This window comes from Zonotrichia leucophrys, chromosome 10 (assembly GCF_028769735.1).
Source record: "Zonotrichia leucophrys gambelii isolate GWCS_2022_RI chromosome 10, RI_Zleu_2.0, whole genome shotgun sequence".
Lineage (NCBI taxonomy): Eukaryota > Metazoa > Chordata > Aves > Passeriformes > Passerellidae > Zonotrichia > Zonotrichia leucophrys.
In genome coordinates this window covers 8,422,200-8,446,029 of record NC_088180.1, presented here as the reverse complement: position 1 = coordinate 8,446,029, position 23,830 = coordinate 8,422,200, and the positions used below count along the sequence as shown (strand labels likewise).

At 43.4% G+C, this 23,830-nt stretch overlaps 1 protein-coding gene across 4 annotated transcripts in view; it reads right to left on the bottom strand.

Moving 5' to 3' along the window:
- Positions 1 to 23,830, bottom strand: part of MYO5A (myosin VA) — a 97,051-nt gene that overhangs the window by 29,281 nt on the left and 43,940 nt on the right. For all 4 annotated transcript variants that reach the window (XM_064722689.1, XM_064722691.1, XM_064722690.1 and 1 more), the window contains exons 6-20: positions 20,884 to 21,027; positions 20,091 to 20,172; positions 18,561 to 18,668; positions 18,001 to 18,107; positions 15,648 to 15,913; positions 15,029 to 15,110; positions 12,572 to 12,712; positions 11,701 to 11,826; positions 9,698 to 9,781; positions 6,250 to 6,411; positions 5,609 to 5,706; positions 4,931 to 5,017; positions 4,733 to 4,841; positions 3,747 to 3,958; positions 2,723 to 2,879 (exon numbers count right to left, since the gene is read on the bottom strand). In XM_064722689.1, coding sequence (XP_064578759.1) covers positions 2,723 to 2,879; positions 3,747 to 3,958; positions 4,733 to 4,841; positions 4,931 to 5,017; positions 5,609 to 5,706; positions 6,250 to 6,411; positions 9,698 to 9,781; positions 11,701 to 11,826; positions 12,572 to 12,712; positions 15,029 to 15,110; positions 15,648 to 15,913; positions 18,001 to 18,107; positions 18,561 to 18,668; positions 20,091 to 20,172; positions 20,884 to 21,027 — 1,965 coding nt within the window. The remainder of the gene's footprint in view (positions 1 to 2,722; positions 2,880 to 3,746; positions 3,959 to 4,732; positions 4,842 to 4,930; positions 5,018 to 5,608; positions 5,707 to 6,249; positions 6,412 to 9,697; positions 9,782 to 11,700; positions 11,827 to 12,571; positions 12,713 to 15,028; positions 15,111 to 15,647; positions 15,914 to 18,000; positions 18,108 to 18,560; positions 18,669 to 20,090; positions 20,173 to 20,883; positions 21,028 to 23,830) is intronic.

Genomic DNA, 23,830 nt, shown 5'->3' with positions numbered 1-23,830 from the left:
GCAGTACACAGAGCCCCCTGTAATGATGGACACTGACACATCTTCGCCTGCAAAGAGAAACTTCTGAAGAGCAGCGAGAAATGGAGTAACTTCAAATTAAAAATAAGAGGGAAAGAAGACTGGAACAAGAACAATAACAATGAGTAAAAAGAAAAGGAACCCTTTTCTTTTTAAAACATGACAAAAGAAAACTGGAGGCACGAGAAAGGACTGGAGAAACATGAGAAAAACATGACAAAAAGAACTGGAGGCACATGGGAGCACCAGGCATTCCTTTGTGCTGAGGTCAGAGCTCAGCTAATTGCAAAAGTATATAGTACCTGCTGGCAAGATTACAAATACAATATTTTTTCTAAACTGTATCTTTATCTAGAAACACTTTAGAATCGTTGACATGTGCTGCATAAAGTTCATCAATACAAAGTTTAAAATTACCCCATTTGATATGCAATGCAGTCAGTCCTGCATTTCCCAGAAGAAATTGTAGCAGCTGTTAAGAAGTCAGAAGCTTTTGGTTTGTTTGTGTTATTTTGTTTTGGGGGTTTTTTGTTGCCTTTTTTTACATATCTTAGGCTTGCCAGCATGGAAAAATTTTCATCTATTCTAATAAGAAATTTATACTGTAGTAATTTGAATTTATTTTATGGCAGAAATTTCAATTTAAAAAAATCTGTAACATAAACCAGTCAAGTGTGTTAGCCAGACAGTTCAGCTTAGAAGAGTCTACCACTTGTTTATGGATCTTTCACCTACTAATTAAATCACAGATCACTCATGTCTGGAACCCCCGAATTCAAAGAAATTACATGAGATATGCATGGAGAACCTGCCCAAATCCACAAGGCTTCCAGTACTCTGACAGCTTTAGAGTTCACTTAATTCTGCAAATAAAACAGTTTATTCTAAAGAAATAATTATTTAGGGTTTCATGTTAATGCTCAGAATTGATAGTTTAAATATCATAGGCAGTTCACATTCTTACACTGATTTATCACAAAGCTAATAAGAGAAACTAGTCAGGTAACAGTAATTTTATTTTCTTTTAGACTGCTTAGCAAATGAACTGAAATGTGTTAGAAAGATTACAGTTCCAGATCAATGAATTTAAAATTCACTGGCAAAGTGGCAAGACTATAATACATAGGAACTTTCTCCCTTAGCATTTATTTCTGAATTAAAAATGAGACTGGAAATCCCAGCACTCAGTTGCTCAGCACACCAAGGTAAGGAAGCAGCTCTCTGAAAAGCACAGCAAGGTCAAAAGCCAAAGTCCTCCTGACTGCTGTCATGGAGTTGGCATTCCTGCCTCCTCCTTACACACTTTCTGGAACACTCCTTCAGGTTCCCAGCAGGAATACAACTAGCACTGGAATACAACTAGCTTTCAACAATGTTCACCCCCTAAGTTTGAAAGCAACAATTTTCACCTGGAGTTTGAAAGCAACAAGCCCTGTAAAATACCTCCATGGTGCGGGGATGGTCCTCATCCGCCAGGGAATTCTCGCATCCATGCACTCCAGGGAGGAAACAAGCCACTCCAAAGTACAGTGAGAGGATTAGCAAAGTTACTTCATCTACCAGCTATATCCCAGGAAAGCTTGTGTCAAAGCTAAGGAGGAACTAGACTCCTTGTCCAGCTGAGAAGCACGTTGCTATGTCTCAGGCAGGAGCTTTCCCCAGGATGTGTGAAACAGATGATTCAACCATATTAAATTCCTTGTTCTGCCCACGTGACTCAAGACATGCCCTCTCTTCCTACAACAACAACAGGTCCCTTTCACAATCCTAGGGATCAGCACGTGTACCACACATTACTGCAGCTAGGGCTCAGGGCTCACAGGGCAACCTTTCAGTTTCACTCTTCTGCAATCATCAACTCCACAACAACTGTGTTTACCTTCCCACGGCACCCAGAGCCTGTGCTTCCCTCTCTGGCCATCCTGCACCTCAGCTTGGGTAAGATCCCACCTTGGGAGGCCAGGACAAACACAGCACACCGCAGGGGCACTGTCAGTGTCATGTTTTACTGCAGAGAACAATTCACAGCTCGAGGGGGATGCTCCTGACAGGCAGGTCTGACCACCCCTTCCAGGGACTCCTCCAGAAACCTGCCATCTCCATTAGCCGGGAATATAACAGGTTTATTAAACTGTGCTGCAAGACAGATGGGCTGTGTGTTACTCATGTCACTAACAAGGCATAGGGAAACAACTCCCATCTTCCTGAAGATTTCAGGCCACCTACTGCTGTGACCCAGGTGCCACTTTATCTGTCAGACCACTGTTAAAAACACATCTTGCTTAACATCACAAATATAGTCTGCAATAACAAGAATGCTAAGAGTTCCAACAAAAAGGAAAGTGGATGTCCACATAAAAGAACAGCCAAGTAAACCACAAGGGTCTTACTACTAAGAAATTCTTATCAAGGTTTATTTTTTTTTTCAACTTTGTGGTTAGTTTATGTTAGAATACTACACATGTGACTGTGTAGCAAGTTTTGTACAAATGAAAAATACAAAGAAACTTGGCAGTATTAGATATATCTAATTTCCAGGTGCTGTCCCTAATCCATGCTCTGCTATTTTGTCTGTGCATCACACAAAACCTAATAGCACCCACACAAAACATTTCAGATTCCCAAGATGACACCACAGAGAAGCTTTGTCCTGAAAGTGTGTGGAAATAAACGATGAGTGAAGAAGTGCATTGTGATTTCTTACCATCTGGTACTTGTTTCTGACCATGTAGCCCCTCAGGAGGGCCTGGAGAGCAATAGTGGCATCCCGCATGCACCGGTATCTCTTGCGGACCACGTACATGCGCTGGAACTTCTGGATGGTGATGGCAGCTCGTGTTCTCCTCAGGAACTTGGCATAGCTGGGGAAAAGATCACAAACAGCACCTGTAATTATGTGATTGAATGCTTGGGGGTTTTTAATAGCCTGTATTTTTAGTTTCTTCTTAGTGTTGTCAGTGACACAGTACATTTACTTGCTGTGTACAACAGAATGACAAATTAACAGAAACCTTGCAAAGCTTTACAGGGAAATGTTTTCACTTCCCCTAAGAACTGCACTAAACAACTGACAAGGTAAACTCAGCTTAATTTCTCATCTCCTCTTCTCCAACTTTAAAGCTGTTTCCACTATGTCATTTTCCAGATCTACTCTCCCAACCTCCACTAGCAGAAAATGTTTGCTTGTTCTTGGCTATTGCAGTAAGACAATTACAGAGCATCATGACATATGCCTCTTTCTGAACGTTGGTTATTAGCGCCTTCATCACCACCCTGTCTTTGAACAATTCCACCTGTACTCCTGCCCTTCTCTCTGGCCCCATGGCCATCCCTCAGAAGTCAATCCAAACAAGTCACTGACTGATGAATGTCCCTTTACAGCTGCACCCTGGGTGAGGAATGGCTTCTCCAGCAGGACAGACCCAGCTGGGAGGGCACGCGGAAACTGGGCAATAAGGACTCAGACAGTCCTGCTTTACCTCACCTGCAACATATCTCCTTAGTACTACTAATTTCTGCATCACAGAGCCAGGGTGCTACTGTCCTCTCAGAAAGGTCAAAACCAGTCAGGACAGACACACTCATTATATTCAATTTCCTTCATTTCCTTGGAAATTTATTTCCTCTCAGGCAGCACAGGAAGGCAAGAACAGATGTATCTGTTTAAATGCCCTGCTTACAGGGCTCTGGACTGGGCTGGTGTGGCACTTGCCCTGAGCAGTGCTTACCATCGTGCCTGGTACCCTCTGACGTGTCTCTGGATGGTGATGGCAGCCTTCCTCATGCGCATGTACTTCTTCCTCATCAGCCAGCCCCGGATCGTCTTTTGGATGCGGATACAGGCAGCTCTCAACTTATCTGCCCTTATTTTTTCCAGGTAGGCTACTTGACCAGCACGGAAAAATATTTTTGTCTTCCCAAACTGGTACTTATCCTTGTCCTATTTTCAAAGGTAAAAAGAGGATAAGTTACAGCATTAAGTGTTAGTGCATAAAAAAAGGCATGAAGGGCTAAATGAAAGCACAGTTAGTAAAGAGGCAAAATTATCTGTGTAATATTTTGGGTAATCTGAGACTTAAATTAAGTAGTGGAGAAGGGTATTTTCTCTGTATGATTCTGTTAAAAATTAATATAATAAGGCCACAAGCATGGCCCAAAGGGGCAATGTGAGATTTTTGCTTAGATGGAAATGCCATAAAGATAATAGCATGGAACACTGCAGGAGGTGACAAAGGGGCCCAGAGGATGAAAGCAATACAGGCAGTGCACATGTACAATTTTCTGTTTAAATTGTAGCTGACCCCTCTGAACGGTCCATCCTCAACCACATTACACAGTGCAAACAAGGCAGCTGGGGCTTCAGGCATGTACAAATCACTTATTGTATCAGGACTAGGGCAGAACAAAGCATGCCGCTGCTCAAACACATCTGAAATTTCAGAACTGAACCAGAAAGAATAATATTTTATGTCTATAGGCTGTAGTACTCCTTTGAGGGAAAAACAGAATATACAAAGCCACACTGAAAAAAATTTTGATTTAATTTTGTTGGCTGTTTGATTCTAAGTTAAAAGGAACAGCAGTCAAAGAGCTGTAGGATACATTTGTGGTTTAGTATCTTGTAAAGGTACTAAAATAGTGTGGCTACGAGGGAGTCAGTGACACTGTCTCTATTTCTGCAGATTGCAAGTGCTCTCAGCTCTCAGTCCAGTACCTGAATCAGCTTCTCCAGGACATTTTTACACGTCTGCTTTCGGTCACCAAGGACATCCCTCTGCTTCATCAGAACCCGGTAACGGCTGAAGAACTCCTGGTACGTCCACCTGTCCCAAAAGCAGAGCACCAGAGCCAACAGTGAACATTACCTCAAAGGGAACTGCAGCAGGAAGCAATGCAGAGAGAGCAGACCCACCTGGAGGGGAAGCCAGCAGCGCTGATCCGGATGGTCTCCAGCACACCACAGGCTCTCAGCTGCTGCACTGCCCGCTTCTCATCAAACCTAGGGAGGAACACAAGGTGGCTTTGTCTGGGGCTGGGCTTGCACTGTCTGGGGGTCCTGGCTGTGTGCACACCCAGGAGGGAAGTGGCACGGTGGGGAGCAGGGGGGGTTGGTAAGGTGCTCCTGAAACTCAGGGGTGACAGAGGACAGTCTGAGCCCACTGGCACTTCCTGCTGGCCAGCACAAGAGCTACAGGAGCCTTTGTGTGCCTGGGCTTTGAGAAAAACTCTAAGCAAGTTCATATATGGAAAAAAAAAAAAGAAAAAAAGAAAAAGGCTTTGGGATCTGAAAAAGCAAATTCCAGCTCAAGGAGGGCAAACCCCAGTTACATTTGAAATTGCTAGCAATGAAAATGTTGGAACTTTTTGTTATGCATCACCATAAACAAAAAAATGGCATCAGGAAGCATTTCTCCCTCTATTCATCCCCAAACATCTCCTGCTGTAATACACACACACGGGGAATCCATAACCAGAGACACAGCACTTCATTCCTGAGTGAGCAAGGTCCAGCAGAGCCTTGATCCTCACTGGCCTTGGGCAATCCCTCCCCAAAGGGGCTCCCCAAACCCCACAGGAACTGGAATCTTACGTGAATGGGAACTTGAAGTCGTTTGGCTTAATGCAGCGCACGTAGTGTGGAGTTGTAGCATTCAGGGTTTCCATCAGCAGATGAAGAGAGTTTCGAAACTTTTTGAAAAAGAAAATGAAAATATTATTTATTATTCCAGGGAATAGCCAAGGTCAGGGAATAGCCTCAACAAGCTCAGTCATTTTTGAGATAACCTCAGAAAACAGACCTGATTTGCATACTTGTATTTTATTATGGCAAAGATATTTTATGTTTGGCCACTGATGACTGGAATCAAGTTTTCTGGGGATTGAACCCCGCTTTGGATTTGAATCAGACAAAGTGGCACATGATCCAAAAAACCCAGTTTAAAATTTTCTAACCTTCTCAGCATCCACGTTAAATTTGTTTTGAAAAGCATCAGTTTGGGGTTTGGCATCATAATAAAAAATTGATAAAAAATAATTTTAAAAAATTAATAAAAATAAATTCCCTGCAGTGCATTGGTAACTGGGGACTATTTGCACCTAGCTGAAAGTCACAATAAGCTGGACCTCTCTCAAAATCACAAGGGATCCCACGAGCCACCAGCAAACCTTGAGACACATGAGACAGGAGGTGAAGAGAGACATTTTGTAACAGAGCTGCATCTTCAAACTCACCTGGTGTCCCACAGTTTTCTTGTGCTCCTTGCTGGCTTGGCCTGGCCTGGCCTTGGCAGGCTTGACAGGCATTCGAGTCAGAGGCACGCGCCCCGAAGGGGCTGCTGATGTGGGGCTGAGCACCTTCTCCTCATCCTGGAACAACTCTGGCAGCAGCTTAAACTGGTTAATAGCATAAAAAACACACACAGGGTAAGAACCCAGCAAGCAATTGCACCTGTTTGTGCTTAAGGTTAAATTCCAGGCTCAGCTTTTGTAAGAACTGCATTTTTGGTGAACTTCACAGGGGACAAATGCAAAAAGCAGACATGCTAAATGGTATAGTGAGTGGGCCATGATTTAACGCCAAAACTTTTGTGGCTTTGATCAGTGAGTCTCCTTCTCAAGATAAAATTCTGATTTTTTTTTCATATAGGCAACAACAGCCATGTGAAACTGTTAGATACCAACAGCAGTTTCCTAAGTACCAGCTGCAATTATAAACAGCTGCTTTGATCCAAGAAGGAAACGACAGGGTCCTCTCATATTCCAATGGTGCATCAGTCTCCTTTGTGGTTGAGAGGTATCTGGGACACTGAATAAAGCAGCAGGCAGCAAAGATTATTCCTGCTTTATCACTCCAAATTGAAATAATCAGCTTAACAGAGGAAACATCAACTGAAAAAACCCCCACTAGCCAAATTTATCTGACTGAGATCTACTCCCTGCCACTGGGAGAAGAAGAAAAACCTGAAATGTCCTTCCAAATACCACACAGGACTTCTGCTTCCCCTTCTCTAACGGCTACAAAATATACTGGATACATAACAGCTGCTTTGAAGCAACTTATAACTAAAAATAACACCACCAGGTCTTTCCACTGACAACTACAGCTCTTCAGAACCATTATAGGAGAATCTGAACCTCTCTACCTGTCCATGAATAATTTTATATCTAGCATCTGTGCCTTTTTCCCCAAGAGGCAGGAACATTCATTTTTCAGTACTAGAAAGCACCTGGGCCAAGCACAACCTAAAAAATTAAAAAATTGGTTTTGTCTTATAAAACTTGGTGAGCAGACACAATAACCAATGGAACACAGTGAACAACAAAATGGCACCTGTGCCCTGTGGTTGTGCCAGAGGGGCTGGGAAAGGGCAAGAAATGTTCCCCAGCAGCACTCCAGCATAACAAAGTGACTAAGGATGATACAAAGGTACCCTGAATTCCTGAACTCAGAAGGGAGTATTGATCTCCTTGGACAGATCTCACCTGAGCTGGTGGGAGAAGGACATTTCCTGAGGGTGATTTACTCTTCTCCTTGCACTGATTCAGAGCTGAGGATGGTTGGGGTACAACTCATTGTCAGCTGCCTGTGGCACAGTGAGTTGGTGTGCACAGGCAGCTGAGCTACAGAGCCAGGTGTTCCCAGCCTGTACAGGAACTTATTTGAATATAATGTGATTCTCTGAAGCTCCTGATGCTCCCACACACCAGAGGCCAGGGTAGGAACAGGGTTCCCACTGTCTCAACTGCAGATGGATGAGTTCTAAGCTGTCCATACCTGAGGCTCATTCTCTTTCTCCAGCCCTGGGAAAATCTGCCTGTGAAAATGGGCAAGTGCATCTCAAAGGCACCATTTTCACAGACACTGGCCCAGTCACTCCAAGGAGAAGAAAGGAACAATGTCTGGCCTCTCCAGCACGGGTCAGCAATAGTGGAGCAGTGCTGCAACGATCCAGACTGCAGGACCACTCCTGTTTGGTTTGGGGTTTAGTATCTCATCAATTTCCTTTGTTTCTCAGAACACTAGGAGTGTTCAAAGAGAGGGAAACACTGATCAAAGGGTAGATAATTCACGTGATAGAAAACAAGCTAGGAAGCATTTCTTCCCTGTGATTTTTTCAGACAACCTATCACACATGCTGCTAACAACCTTACAGATCACTTCTTTCAATACAGAGCCACAACAGAACATTCTAACAACCATGCCAGTAGCAAGCATAAAAGCCCAGGATTGTTGTGCTGCTTTCATGATACATGCATGGAAACTGAACTAGTTCACAGAGGTTCTGTGGGTGGATTTACAGAGAAAGCCAAAATAAAAGAGTTGAACTCCACAGTCTCTGCCAAGAGCAGAGTGTGTCATGCACTCTGGAGAGCAAAGAAGCATCCAAGCTGTGTGTGAGAGTGGGCATGGGCGGGATGACAGATGATGCATTCAATTTAGAATTACCTTCTGTTGGATGTGCACAGCAAACCCAGAAAACATCACCACCAACAAAATGAAATAAAAATCAGAAATGCAGTTCTACTACAATTACTAACAAAGAGGCACTGATGAAAAACGAAAATAAAACATTCTTTAAACTGGTTTTGGCAAAATGGGGTAAAAACCATGTTTTTTTAGTGTTTAGACTGAACTGCCTCAAGCTACACTGAGCCTGCTGAAGCTGCTGTCAGGCTCTTACAGCAGCTCTGTCCCCTCTGTGTCACCCCATGGAGCACCCTGTCCCTCTGTCCTGCTCTGCCAGCTCCCCAGAGATGCCACCTGCCTCCCCCTCCACCCCCAGAAACTGGCTTCACTTAAACCACTTCAATACTGCTCCCAGTGGAAAGTCTGCTGTGGTGTTTCATTATACCACATGTTTTAATCATTTACCTTCATATCATCTGCTCAGAATAGAAACAGAAGAGAAAAATGCTGGTTTTCCTGATAGAATAGCATAATTTTAAATAGCCTGTCCTTGATACCCAGCTTCCTGGGCCATCAGAGCTAGCAAATTCCCAACAGCCACCACTGTGCAATGTCAAGTTAATTGCCTTCACATTTCTGAGAGCACAACCAGCAATTCTGCCATTACCAAACACAGACAATGCCACTGAAAGCCTGTTCTATAATTTTCCTTCATGCAGTAGTTTTCAATTCAGAAGTTATCTTTCTTTCATAGATATCAAGGAGGCAAGACTAAGTTCTGGTTTGTGTCCTTATGGTCTATATATTTTATTTCTCTCTCACTTTGAACTTGTCTCTCCTTCAAAACTTCTGTCATGCCATAAACAATGGGATTCTGTTTTCAGGTTATAAAATTAAGGGCTTAACTGTTGAGTCTTCTTATGCCACTGTGGTGTATCAGAAGTCATTGATATCTCTACAGAAAATATAGCTAAGTTTTGTGGAAAAAAAAAAAACCCTCCCCAAATCCTCTTTACCCCACTCAAAAACCCAAACCAAACAAAATAGCCCCCAAAGCAACAACAACAACAACCCACAAACAGTGAAATTAGTGGCTAAATAGACATGGAAAAATGTTAGGATATACGACTTTCTAAATTCACACAGATAAAGTAAAACACAAATTATGTTCAATTTCACTATGATCTGATACTAAGGGAGAAATATTTCCTATGTTTATAAGAAGTTTTCTATGACCCTTAATGCAAAAGAAAAAAAAATCCTTATACTAACCTTACTTGATTTTAGGACCCTAATTTGTTCTTCATAAACTGTGTCTTTATTCTTTTCCAAAAAGCCTTCACATTGATACTCCACCTGAAAGCCATCATTTTACAAGAGAAAGTATTAGAAGTAATAAATAATAATAATTTGCATGGAATTCACCAGCTATAACATTCGCATGTAAAACATCATTCTTTTATATACTGAAAATATCAGCTCCCAAGTGCATCTGTGTTAAATACAGATTTTTCTCAAAGAGAGTGCTTTCCAGTAAAACACAGAACATTAAAATAGAGAGAGAAGTACTGCTGTTGCATTATAGCAGACATATCTCACTGCTGAGAGATGCTCATGGCCAGGCAGCATGACTGAATGGTTCCTGTAAAGGTGAACAATCCAAGTGTGTGCTGAGCATCTCCTTCCCTGAGCCCATCAGGGCTGCAGAGCTGCCTGAAATTCAGAGGCAACTGAGAACAAAGTACCTCTCATCTCATTAGCTGAGAGGCAGTAAGTACATCTGCCTGCAGATTATGGTGGAAATGGCTCATTTGTGCTCCAAAGGACTCCTTTTACCAGCAGCAATAAAATGGCTGAATGTTGTGACAATACATAACAACCCTCTCTCACCGGGCTACAGCGTTTCCTGGACCACAGAACAGCCAGTGCCAGATAAAAACCTACCATTTATTTTACTGCCCTAATTCAAGGCAGAGAGAACCCCAAAACTATTGTCAGAAGTCCATTTATCAGTGCTTGCACAGTGACACTACACCCTGAGCTGCAAAACATTGCAAGGAATCCCTAGAGGGAAGAGGACAGAGGATGTCCCCAGGGTTTCTGCACAGCTGGAAGGCCACCCTGAGCAGTTCCTGGGGTACCATCCATGGTTTTCCTGCGGGAGACCATGCCAGGAGAGGGCAGCAGCATCCCTGCCTTGTCCAGGAGCACAGCTCAGCACACATCGCTGACCTGCCAGCTGGAGCTTGGCTTCTCCTCCAAGATGTCTGTGTGCACTCAATGAGCACACAGCAAACATAAAACACCTAGCACAGACAGCAGGGCAGAGCTTAGAGCTTTGCTAGTACCTACTTGAAGCTGCCTTCTGCTTTCCTTGGCACTTGCTGCTCACAGACTAGACATAGGAAGGCCTTGCTTTTGAATATTAAATAATTCCTTCTCTCATCCACAAAATAGAACAGACCTCACAAACCAAAACAGTTACAGAAATGTTCTTGGTGCTTTCATTAAGGTAACAATAAATGCAAAAAGAATAGAACCCTTCTTCTACACATAAATTCAAGAGCCTGGGAGAAACCTAGTGGAGGCAGAGAAAGGCCTCCAACCTCCCCTGTGCAGACCTACTGGTAAGAGTCTGAGAGCGTCTTGAAACCTTTTTTTGACAAAGCTGACAATATTCTCAGGCAGCTTTTCAGTATAACAGGACAACTGTATTACATGGGATTATGAATTTTTTTGTTTTTTTAACCTGAAGAGTGGCTCAGTTTGAGGAGTACTGGGAGCTGAACAAGGCATGCACTCCACTGAGACACCCCTCAGCCAGCTTCCTAGAAATAGCTGCTCCCTGCACAGCCCAGGAGCAGCACACACTGCTCCAGCAATAGAAAAGGCTCTGTTAGCTTCTCTCCTCTTTGCACGTTGAGATGGCAGCAAAAACTGCATTAATTCATTGCTGCTCTTTAGCTAAAAGGAGTGGGGTACAGGATTTCCTTTTTTGTACATTTCTGTTGCATAACTGGGACTGACACAGTGACGCTGAGAGCTGTAAATGCACTGAGCTTTCCTGTTTGGAAAGGGGATGGGCAGTGCTTGGAGCATGGGATGGAGTCAGGAGCTCCTGTGTGTGCCTGCACAGCTGCCAGCTCACCTTCCCCTCCTGATGAGGCGTTGGGGCAGCAAGAGCTGAGCAGAGCCAGGGATGGCACTGCCCAGTCTCTGCCTGCAGCAGACCCAGGATGCCCTCCCACACATCAGCACTGCAGGAACATCCTTACCTTGTCAGCAAAGTGCTTGATGATAAAGGCTTTATTTGACATACGTGGTTTCTCAAATAGAGCACATTTATTCAAATGAGTATTGTAAAGTTTTTGGGCCCAAGAGTCGTCTGAGCCTTTTGGCATCTACGGAAAAGAATACAGAATACACATAAAATGTCTTGAGAACTTTTCAGCAGCAAAAGCATCTAAGATGGGGGACAACACTTGATGATTTCCTTTCCCATCCCAGCTCCTCGGATTCCCAGCAGTGCCAGAAGCAAGGAGACTGTAACCAGCTGGGTGCTTGCCATTTCCACACTGGGCACTGCAGCAGGTGGGACAGCTGCTGGGGCACACCTGGCACCAACAATGCCTCCAGTGTCACACACCTGAAGGCAGGGACCCCAAAGGCACATCACCAGACTGAGCAGAACTCACCCCCCCCCATTAGAGATTTCTTGTGATAAGAACCCCAAGATGGGTTTCCACAGAGGCAGACACACTCTGAGTTGTACGTGGCTTGGCATAAAATAAACCAAGATAAAAGACAAAGGGTGAAACACTAACCAAGAGGCAATTTGGAGAAATCTGACAGGACCAAGGACTCCACTCACTTATCCTCAGGGAAGGGAAAACTGTCCAAGTTCAAACAAAGTTGATCAGAGACCCAGGAACAGCTACAGATACATGATGGAGGGGAAGGGGTGGGGAGTTCATTACTGAAACCACTTTTTCTCCTTCTGTAATTGCCAGTTCTGTTTGTTTGCTTCCCAAATTCTTGCCCCATCAGTGCCAAAATGACAACTGTCTGCAGGTGACTTGTCCCTGTGAGGCCCAGAAGCAGGACAGCTGAGGACCTCTCCCTCTGTGAAAGCCCTTGAACACACACCTTGCACTCCTCATCCAACAGATCCAGAACTCCCATTTTGGCCTCTATGAGGTTGATGCAAGGCTGATTGTCATAGAAATCAATCAAGGTCCATGGTATTTGTTCCTTCATATATTCTTCTTGTTCCAGCTTAAAGACATGCTGCAGGGCAAAAGGAAAAAAGTTTTCTGTGAAATGAAATGCAGAATAAATACATTGAACTCTCAACTGGATTCATCTTGGCACATTAATCAAGGCTGTCAAGTGACACACTAGTTCAACTGAATAAACTCTTTACCAAGTGTATGAAAAATAAATTAACCTTTTTTCCTGGCCTAAAAACAATAGTCCAAACTAAAGCACTCCATATTCTCTGCAAATATCCTACCTATCACTACTATATAAGTTCTTTTCTCTTATAAAAACCAACACAAAACTTAAAGTGCTGGAACAGCAACCTATGAAGTGAGATGTGCCATGCTTTTATGATTTGGAAAGTATGAACACTGCTCTATCTCAAGCAAAGTTTCACTATAAATACTTTTGTGTTTCCTTGTAAAAGAACAGAGCTCTATTTCCTCTTAAATGGCTGCTGATTTTTTTCTAACATGATGCACTGCATTAAAATTTACTCTTCAGCAAAAGCTGAAGGAGCATTAGAACTAGAAATCCTTTAAGGAAAATTCTGTGACAGATTTATCTGGTATGAAGATCAGTAACCATGTAGCATTTATTCAAAAATATTATCACAAACAACCTGCACAGCTCTAATGAAACATGCATAAGAGATGAATTAAAACTTCAGGAAAAAACAGAATGATATATTAAATAGGCAAACTGTGGTCTTAATAGAACAAGCACTTTGAAAAACCAAAAAAGACTGCTGACTCCAGTTATTTTTGATGATGTTTCATCCCCCACCTACATTTTTCTGCACACTGAGTGCTGCTGTGGCAGGTGAATGTGTGCTGGGAGTGCCCCCAGCAGCACGGGCAGGGTCTGGGGGTGCCACAACACTGAACTGGGGTGCCAGCCCCAGCTGCCCTGAGCTCAGTGCACAGCCCACAAACCCCTCACAGCTCCCCAGTCTGTCTGCAAGGCAGCAGAAAGCTACCCTGACAAAGCTGTTTATGCCTTTATTTCATTAGCTTAACGCCATCCTCCCCAGCACTGTGCTCCTGAACCACGCCCGTGGGAGCCATTCCCACCCTGCACCTGGCAGCAAAGCCCTGGCAGCACTCTAGTGCCAAGATCCAACCCCAGATGTGCAAGGAAACAGAAACCCGTTTTTTCACTGTGAAGGAACGAGCAATTAGGTGGTGAGAAATGCCATCAGACCTGATTTTCCCTTTGGGCGCTGGGCACCAGGCAGGGCAGGGTGGTCGGGCAGTTCCCAAACAGCCTCTCCTCAGCCAGGCTCAGGCTGCTCCAGGCAGCCACAAGGTTTTAATTCAAAGCAACCTCCCCCTGTGTGCCTGCATGGCTGCCCCACAGGTCCATGCTCACCAGCACCAGGTTTGGGAGCTTGGCAAGCACCAACACAACAGCCCTGTCACCCCCTCCTTTGTGAGGCAGGTGCTTACAGCAATGGCACGAGAGGGAAGGGGACGGGGCACAGTGATCTTCACTGAAGAACAGAACCATTAGAGCCCTTACAGCAACTAGATTTTGCTGTAAGCTGAGAAAACTCCAAGACGCCCTGTGCCTAGCAGTTACATCATCCCACTCACGGAGCTGAAGCCAGCCATGGCACTACCCACATGGAAAGGGCATGCCAGGGCTGGAAAGGTGCTCTGCTCCAGCACTCCCTGACACGCTGGGATGAACCATGGCACAGGGGATCTGGCCCTGGGAGCACACACTGCCACACAGGCAGGATCACAACCAGAGTTCAGAGCTACCCCGGCGCTGCGGCAGAGCCTAGCAACAGGCCTGGCAGAAATAACTCGCCTGATCATGATGCAGGTAAGAGATGTAACTGCAAACGTCACTGAGGCTGAGGGGAGAATCGTGATCTCTCTGGAGGAGGGGGAAGAGCCGCCTCCTGCCTCACGTCATTCATCACCTCCAGCAGCAGCCAAAAGCCCAAAAAGGAACCGCGGGTGGAAAAGCCCGGCAGCAGCGGAGCAGTGCTCTGCTCTGCCCCTCCAGGGGCTCTGGGTTATGGACACACCTCGCACTCCAGCCTCACCCTCACAGCCTCTCCCTGACAGGCAATCGCAGGGTCTTAATTGCCAAGCACTGCTTCTGCCTTATAATTGTTACTGTGATCGGAATTTCAAACAGTCCCAGAGCAGCAGTTAGTCATGAAATCTATTTCGAGGAGATAGTCGATCTTCCCCCATCCCTCAAAGCCCACGGCCAGGACAGCTGCTTAATAGACTGAAGGAATTCATCCTAACCACTGGGGAGCCAATTAGCAGAGTGGACTTGGATGAGGGGAAAGGGAAGAGGAAATGCCAGTCACTTCCTACTTACCATATTGAACTGCTGCTGCAGTTTTTCATTGGCATAGTTGATACAGAACTGTTCAAAGCTGTTGATTTCAAATGTTTCAAATCTGAAATATGAATACACTCAAAATTACTAGTGTACTAAAAGGAAAAAAGATAAAATTACCCCAAAATTTTAAATTCCCTCCCTCCAGTTAAATTCATTGAATTATTTCAGGCACAAATAACATGGGTCAAGCAAGAAAAGACACAGGGAAATGGCAAATTGCACTACATAGGCACTGTAGTGATGCTCCCTCTCTAGGCAGGGATGAGGAACGCTGATGTTCCTGGAGAGCACATTAGTTATCTTCGTAAGTGCCACCTTGCAGGAACCTGACATGAAAATTGCTTTGTAACTTTCCAAAATGCAATGGAGAAATAAACTACTAACAGCAAAAAATCTGAAATCCCACTATAAATGTTGAAGTCATGACAAAGATCTTAGTGTGTCAAAACTAAACACCTACTTCCTTCAGCTGGAATAAGCAGCTGCTAAGGTTTGGGGGTTTTTGTGTAATCCATGCAGTGCTAGGTGATAAAGACAAGAATGCTTTGCAGTCAGATAATTATGTAAGAGTGCCATATCTCTGACAAAAACTCACCCATAGATGTCCAACACCCCGATGAAAGAATGCTGTTTTACAGCGGCATGAAGGGCTTTGTTCACATGATCTACAATCCAGTTGAAGAGGTTAGCATAGATATGTTTGGCAAGTGCATCTCTGGCATTGATGGCGTGAAGTTTGGAAATTGGCTTGATGTAAGTTTCAGTGGCAGTGGCGAGCTTCCTATGGCAAAGCCAGTGGGCCATCTCCTCATACTCCACACCCATGAGGTCACAGAAGATGGTGAGGGGCTCATGCTTGGGCTAATAAAAACAGACTCGTTAGATATTGAGATATATTACCCACAGCAAATATACAATCATGCCAACAGAAGCGCCTGCCTGCAGTGACCCCACAATCAGCAGCAACAGCAGCTTCCTCAGCTCTTCCTCCTTCAAAATGTAGCAAGCTCCCTGCTCACTTAGCACATTCACATTGCTGAAGTGAATCAGTGAATAATCTTCCTCAAAGGCATTTATTGTACTATACTTGTGCTCACCAAAAGGCTTCACACACAGGGAATCTGCAACCTTCACAAAAATGAATCATCTGGCTTCTCTGCTGGACTTGTATTTGGAATTCTTACAGTTGTGTCAGGCCAAATGGCCAGAGCTCCTGAGAGGGGCTCTAGGCTGCTCACACACAGCTGTGCCAGGGAGGGATGGGCAAGGAGCGACACAGCCTGAAATACAAGTGTGGAAGGGCTTCAGTGCTCTGGTCTCGGTACTTAACAAAGTATTTTCTCAGTGAATTCTGGAGACAAACACTAAGAGATTGCAGCACACTAATGATGTTCTCTAGCTCTCAAATTGAACTGTACAAGAGAAAAAAAACCTGAGCTTTGTTTAACTGGGTAAGATCAACCAGTGAGGCTGGCATGTTGAGATGGGTATGTAAGGTTTCTGCACAATGACCAGTGCAGTGCATTTACCACTCCATAGATACCACACTCAGTGACTAACATGCAAACTGATCGCTAGACATCAAGGAGGACAGACAGGTCTTTCCTCCCCAGGAGCTCCCCTACAGCACTTGCTCACCACGCTCCCGTGGCACCTGGTGGCTCAGCAGCACTGACAAGCACTGTCTTGACAAGGACAGATGGCAGAGGACTGCCACCACATGTCCTACAGCTTCAGGGTACATCAGCTTTAAATATTTCCACATCCTTGTGACTTCTCTGAGGCTTTTTCTACTTCTTACAGCATGCAGGGCCCATGCAGCTACACCTCCAAAACCCAATTAACTGAGCATGTTTTACTGGCTTGGAAGACAATAATAAAGTAATAATACTTATGAACACTGCACAAAAGAGTGTCACATTAGGGTTGCTCAAGCTGACATTAAACAAACTGATTTATTGCCACAGCAGCACGGGAAGCCCTTTGCTGAGCACTCTGCAGTACACTGCTCCATCCCAGCAGAGCAGTGTGCGTGGCCAGAGCTCTGGGGTGACACGGCAGTGACAGAGAACAGGTAATGGTGTCCCTGAGCACACATCCACCACTGCCTGCCAGGTGCTGCCAAGACAGGGATCTGCAGCTTTTCACCAGCTCAGTTAGTGGGATTCCTGCACTGGAGATACCATCACAACACAGGCAAGCTCCTCGTGTCCTGGGGCTCATCAGCTTTCTACCTGTTATCATTAAATGAGCTTTCTGTGTAGTGAAAACCTTTATAAGGCACCAAGGAGCCTGACCGCTGCTGTGGTTTCAAAGCAGCAGTGAGATCCCACGATTCCAAACAAGAGACAAGCCAGAACTGTTTTGTTTCTCATCTCCAGAATATGGGTAAGAAGCCTGGGCCCTCACCAATGAGGAGGGTTTTTCAGATCAGACTATTCAGTCCTTGTTGTTGATCTCCAAGGCAAAAAAGAACTGATAAAACCATGACACTTAGATGAGTCACACAAATCATATCCGTATATCCTATGCTCATGTCTAAGCACCCCAGAGGCAATTGTTTTGCAATTATTTAGGGCATTCTGGCACTTCATACAAAAAAAATCCCATCTGGCAAAGCATTTACTGTGTGCAGGGAAGATATTCATGCAGGAATATAAAGATCTAGAGATCTGCTCAGGACTTCAAAGCTAGCCTGCCTACCAGACTTTTCTAGGGCAGATCAATTACAGCTATAATTGTATACCAATGTTATAATACAGAGAGTACTGTCTAAAGCCTCTGAACTGAGGAGAGTTGAATCTATCTGCAAAAAACGGTGAAAATGTTAGCAAATTAGAAATAAACCCATTTCCATGTCACTCTTTTTCAGAAGAGGTCCCTGCAAACAAGCAGAAGGCAGAGCTGTCAGGGTGCACACCATGCCCTTCAGCTGATCTGCCACTCACAGGAACAGTGCAGCTGTCAGAATCCCGAGATGCAAACTCCACGTTGCCCAGGTGAAGGATGCCAGCAAGGATTCGAAAAATTCCCATCTGGTACGAGTCACTAATTCCTGGAAAATGATGAGTAAAATGGTTTGAATGGAGAGAGCTGCAGTTGATTAAAAATTTGTTAAGGAGAGAACAGTGACTGCTGTGTATGACTTTGACATTTGACAGTGCTAATTGGCTCCACTTCTATCAAAAATGTTTTACAACCAGATGAAACAAAACTCCATTAAAATGAATCATTTAATTTGCTGTTTCAAAGTGCTTTGTCAGTGACCTCCAGCACTGTATTTGTTACACCAAGGGAATCCACCATTTATGTTCACATAATGTCCTTATACTTATACTACAATAACTTCTTTAAATATCTTCTCCCTGCAATAGAAGTATCTCAGTCCCGAAGTTTATCCAACTCTCCTCGTTCTAAACACAACAGAGTATGAAAATAATACACAAATAATATAGAAAACACTTGCTAGTGTAACAGATTTAGGCTATGACTATGATTTACCAATTACCTAGCAAAGTGCAGGCCTGCCTGGTGTTCACCATCTCCTTAGCATCATCAACACCATCAATCACAGGGCTTCCACCTTGTTTTGTATAGTGAAAATAATTTGCATTCCCTGTAATAATAAAAAAATACGTATTTTACACACATTGATGCAGAAATTCACAGCACATCTTAAAGCTGTGTCATGGTTAAGTTGCTCTTGGCAGAATCCATGATCTGACATATGTACATTTTCACCTTGTGGCCCACTTATTCTAAAGAGCATTTTTTTCAAGATTTAACTGTGCAAGTCAGTATTCTTTAAGCTACCTGGTTCCCACAGTAGGTCCTCAAGCATATTCTCTACCTAACCTTGGTTCAGACTTGCACAGTTGTGGAATAATCACTTGGGAAGCAGTTCCTCTCCATGCCTGAGCCAACCACTTACACAGCAGCCCCAGAGCTGAGAGCAGCAGCACTTTGGAGTTATGTGACAGATATTACCGTGCTATTACTACCTCAGGATATTATATTTTGCCCATCTTCTTTCTCTTTTCTAATTTATGGCCTGGCTCAGCCTTAGGAGTGTCCATTCAGGCTGAGAAGTGGAGGTTGGAGCAGAGGGAGTTTCACACTGCTCTGGGGACAGCACTGGGCTGCACTGGGAGACCAGCATCTCTCCTGGGTAAATTCCTATGGTTTCATGCTCCCAGCTGCACTAACAGACTCCTTTTCTTCTGATCAGCCAAGGTTCCAAGAATGCTGAAAGAGAAGTCTGCTAAATGGCTTCTTCAGTTATAATGACATCAGTTCCTTTCTTTCCTGTGTTAGCAGATGTGAATCCTAAATGTGCCAGGGTGGTGCAGAAGAGCAGAGAAACACTCTAAAACCAGAACAGTATTTGAGAAACCAGCACAGGCTGTGCAGCTTTCCTGCTATGAAATTGACTTTTAAAAATATACTGAAGCACTGCAATTTATACTGAATTTTTTAAATGGGGACATGATTGTCTATCTAAGGTCATCATTACACTTTTCTTTTACAAAGCACCAACTCCTGTCAAATGAGAAACCTTTCTTCTATCAACATTTTAATTTGAAAAAATAAATTCCCTCATCTGCTTTTTGATCACCAGGTTAGCAGAGACTAATGTAATTGTTGCTACAGCCCAAGTAAAAGTAGGCAGATGCAAAATAAGCTTTTCAGATACTTGTATCAGAAAGGGTAAAATTCTCTAGTGGCTGGAACAATGGAAAAAAGGTTTTAAAGAACTAAGAGAAAAGAATTTCACCCTCCAGGACACAGTAAGTCCTATTGATTGCAACTGCAGTGTATTAGAGTCTGCTGAACAAACAAATCTGTTACTTTTGTTCTATCAGAAAACCACAAAGTCCAAGGTCTATAATTTTAGATATTCTCAATACATTTTAGTATTTAAAGGTTTAAAAGTTTAGAATTTAAGAGCCAGCAATTCTTCTTTTGGGTCTTTGGCTCAGAAAGCCCAGAGATGCTGCTGTCCCCACAACCACACAACACAGCAATGTGAATGTCATACCTAAGCGTAGAGTTTTAAACTCAGGCAATGCTGCAGAGGCACAAAGCTGGTAAAAGATGTGGTAATTTCTCTCCTCTTCTGCCTTTAAAAAGAAAGGAATTTGTTATTTTTCACCACTTAACAAGTGGCAGAAACAACCATGAGCAGAGTTGAATTACTATGTAAAATGCTTTCTCTAGCAATACATTAAGAGCACAGAAGCCACCTGGAAAAAAGGAAGATAAATCAGCATCTACCACTTCCTTCTTGGTTAATTTAATCCATTTTCAATAGCAAGAAGCATGCAGACATTTTCATTTAAAAAAAAAAAAAATGATTTCACTTTCCAGAACTGTAGATTACTATTATTTACAGATCAGGATTCTATAGGTGAGTGAAATAAATGATCATACTCAGAAGTTTTTCATTTTCCAAAAATAGCTAACACTATTTGCCTCAGCATTTAGAGTAATCTGGTAAAGGAAGTATCTTCCTTGCCAAGACAAAGTCTGAATTATAAAATGAAGGACAAACACAGCTCAGAAGGTGATGACTCATGACCAACACCATAATTCTGAACTTAAGCACTCCAAATTCCATACCTCCAAACCAAAAAGAAATGAAAAATACTCTCTTCCAGCTAAACCATGTGCTATAACTGTCTCTTACTTCTAAAATATAGAACACCTCTTCAAGTAACATCCCCACATGATACAAACCATAATTATTATTGTTATATCTTTAGGCAGCCAGTCAAGGACAAGTCCATTTTTACTGAGCTCATAACAAAATGAAGAGATGACATCAGACTTACCTGAAACACCACTCTGGACTTTTCCAAGAGGTAAGTTCTCATGTTAGCACCAATGATTCGATACCTCTTATCAAAGCCAATCTCAATGTATTTACCAAAGCGACTGCTGTTGTCATTCCTGGTAGTTTTGGCATTTCCAATAGACTGGGAAAAGGGAATATGGTAAAGGTTAAACAACTTGTAGAAATTATCACATCTATTTAATCACCTACACGGCTCATAAACACTTAACAACATTAATCCTGTCCTGGTTTAAAAATGATCAAAAATCTAATGAAGAATGGTCTCTGCCTGGTCAGCAAGTTACATCAAAATAGTTATTTCATTAATATAAGATTGGGAGCTGATATTCCTAGCAATTCACTTCCACATAATCTAATTCTACAGCTAAAAATCCTTTCTTGTTCTTTGAAGTCTTTCAAAAGGAAATAAAGAGTCTAATAGAAAGCTCACATACATAAAGACTTCTTTCAAAGACAGTAAAATTGTAAGAATTATTTCAACGGGATATATTTATATGGGTAGGTGTACATATACATCTACAGTACTTGCAGCTTTTGAAAGTCTACCTGTTACAAACCCACAGACCACTCTGTTCTGCCTGGCTAACAGTTTATCATTACTAATACTCTCTAATCACCATGTTTCCAAATTATTTCTGCAAACATAACATTTAAAAATATTGACTGTGTGCCCAAGCAAAAAATTAATGTGCACAGACTCATGTCATGTGAAACTGAACCCTTTCCACAGCAGCTTGGTTACCGCCCCAGAGACAGCCCTGGATGCTGCCCTGCCTCATCTGAACTTTCTCAGGTTAATTCAACACAGCTCCACACACAACAAACAATTGCTTGTGCATATTACATGTCCTGGGGTGCCCAGGGCAAATAATGACTGTGGATCCTCCATGGTGCAATTCTGCCTTACCTCCTCAGCGCTGGGGTTCACCCCACAGCAGGTACCAGCTGGACACATCAGAGTTGAAGGCATGCAAATCACAACACACTGCACTCCAAACAAAAGCATTTTCTCTTCTCAATCAGACCATGTTTTACACATTATACAGAAATTCACCTTCTAAAAAAGTCCTAAAGGTATCTCTGTATCAACAGGAATGGCATTTGGAATAACAGATGCAGCACACTGCCCCTCATCACAGGGCACTGCATGTGTCACTAAGCCCCAAGTGCATCACTGTATCTGTGTCCAAATTCCCCAGTCCACACAGCCATCCCCTGGATCTCTGTACTGAAATAAACCTGAAACAAACAAATGAGAGCGAGCAGCACTGCTGAGAATCCCGGATCTGCAGGCAGGAGGCAGTGGATGGGTCAGTGCCAGCTGGTACAGCCTGGCCAGGGGGATTGGGTGCCAGAAACCCCACGGGAGCAGCAGCACCACAGACAGCCAGCAGGGCAGGTGCCAGAGTGGGCATCACATGGAAAAAGGATCTAGGAACAAATTCCATCTCTGCACTACTAAGAAACACCAAACTCATTCAAACTGAATGTACTCTAACCACACTCATGCATTTTTTTGAAAGAAGAAAATGATTGCTACTGTGATATACTTTGTTTTTGTTGGTAGCAATATAATACTGTAATATTTCTGAAACCAATTATTCCTTTGAAAGGTATTACTAATAAAAACAAAGTCTGGGATTATCAAGATTGTTTGCCTGAATATATACAAAGCTATACTATTTGCATAGCTATAGAGGGTAACAAAGAATGACGGGCAGGAAATGACATATAAAGATGTTTTAAGACTCACTGATTTCCACATTTGCAATAGGAAAACTGTATATAGTTATTAACTACAAAAGTAGTCACTTAAATAGTTGCTAGAAATGTACAGTAAACTCTTGATATTACTGAGTATTTAGTAGGCTAAGTTAATGTGATGGTAGCTCATAAAATACTGATGTTGAGTTGTCCAAATAGAAATTCAAAAATTAAATGATCTTCTGCTCCTAAGATTTTACAGCCAGCTCAGCAAATGAGGAGTTTCCAGTTTCTAAAATGAAGCACTCATTTTCTTCCTCAAATATATGGGTTAATTTGTGTTTCTACTGATTAATCAACTGAAGAATTCAAAACATTAATTATGCTATCATAAGAATTTGTCTTAACAGCAAATTTTACAACACTCACTCTAAAGGCAATTTAAAGTTCAAGTGTTGGAAGTTAAAAAGATAACTTTTGTCTAATTGTAATAATCTTTAAAACAACTGAAATATATATTTAGATATACCCATATTCACAAAATTGTTATCCCTAGAAAATAAAAATAAAGCATCCCCACTGATTTTTAGTGAATGAAAAAAGGTATAGATTGGAAGCTCTTTTAGTCCACAGTTTAAACCTCCTTGCTTTTGGAAATTAATTCGGATAATTAGAGATGAGCTGATGGCCACTGACTGGGAGCGGGGCCCAAGGGCTGAGAGAGCAGGACGTTTGCTTTGGCCTTTGAGACCAAACAGAAGAAGGGGCGCAGGGAAGCTGCAGAGCTTGTGTTCCACAGGGCTGTCACTGCAGGCTGATGTGAGCACACCCAGTGCCACTGCTGTGCTGGCCAGGGCAGGGCAGGAGGGGCTCAGCACCTTCCCCTATCAGCCACACACGGGGGTCAGCGCGGCCCTGGGTGGGACATGGCCCCTCCTGCAATCCCTGCAGCTCTACAAGGGATCCCTGGCTGGGATGTGGCATCTCCTGCAATCCCTGCAGCACTGCAAGGGAGCCCTGGGTGGGATGTGGCCCCTCCTGCAATCCCTGCAAGGTGTGCCCTGGGTGGGATGTGGCATATCCTGCAATCCCTGCAGCGCTGCAAGGTGTGCCCTGGGTGGGACATGGCCCCTCCTGCAATCCCTGCAAGGGAGCCCTGGGTGGGACATGGCCCCTCCTGCAATCCCTGCAAGGGAGCCCTGGGTGGGATGTGGCACCTC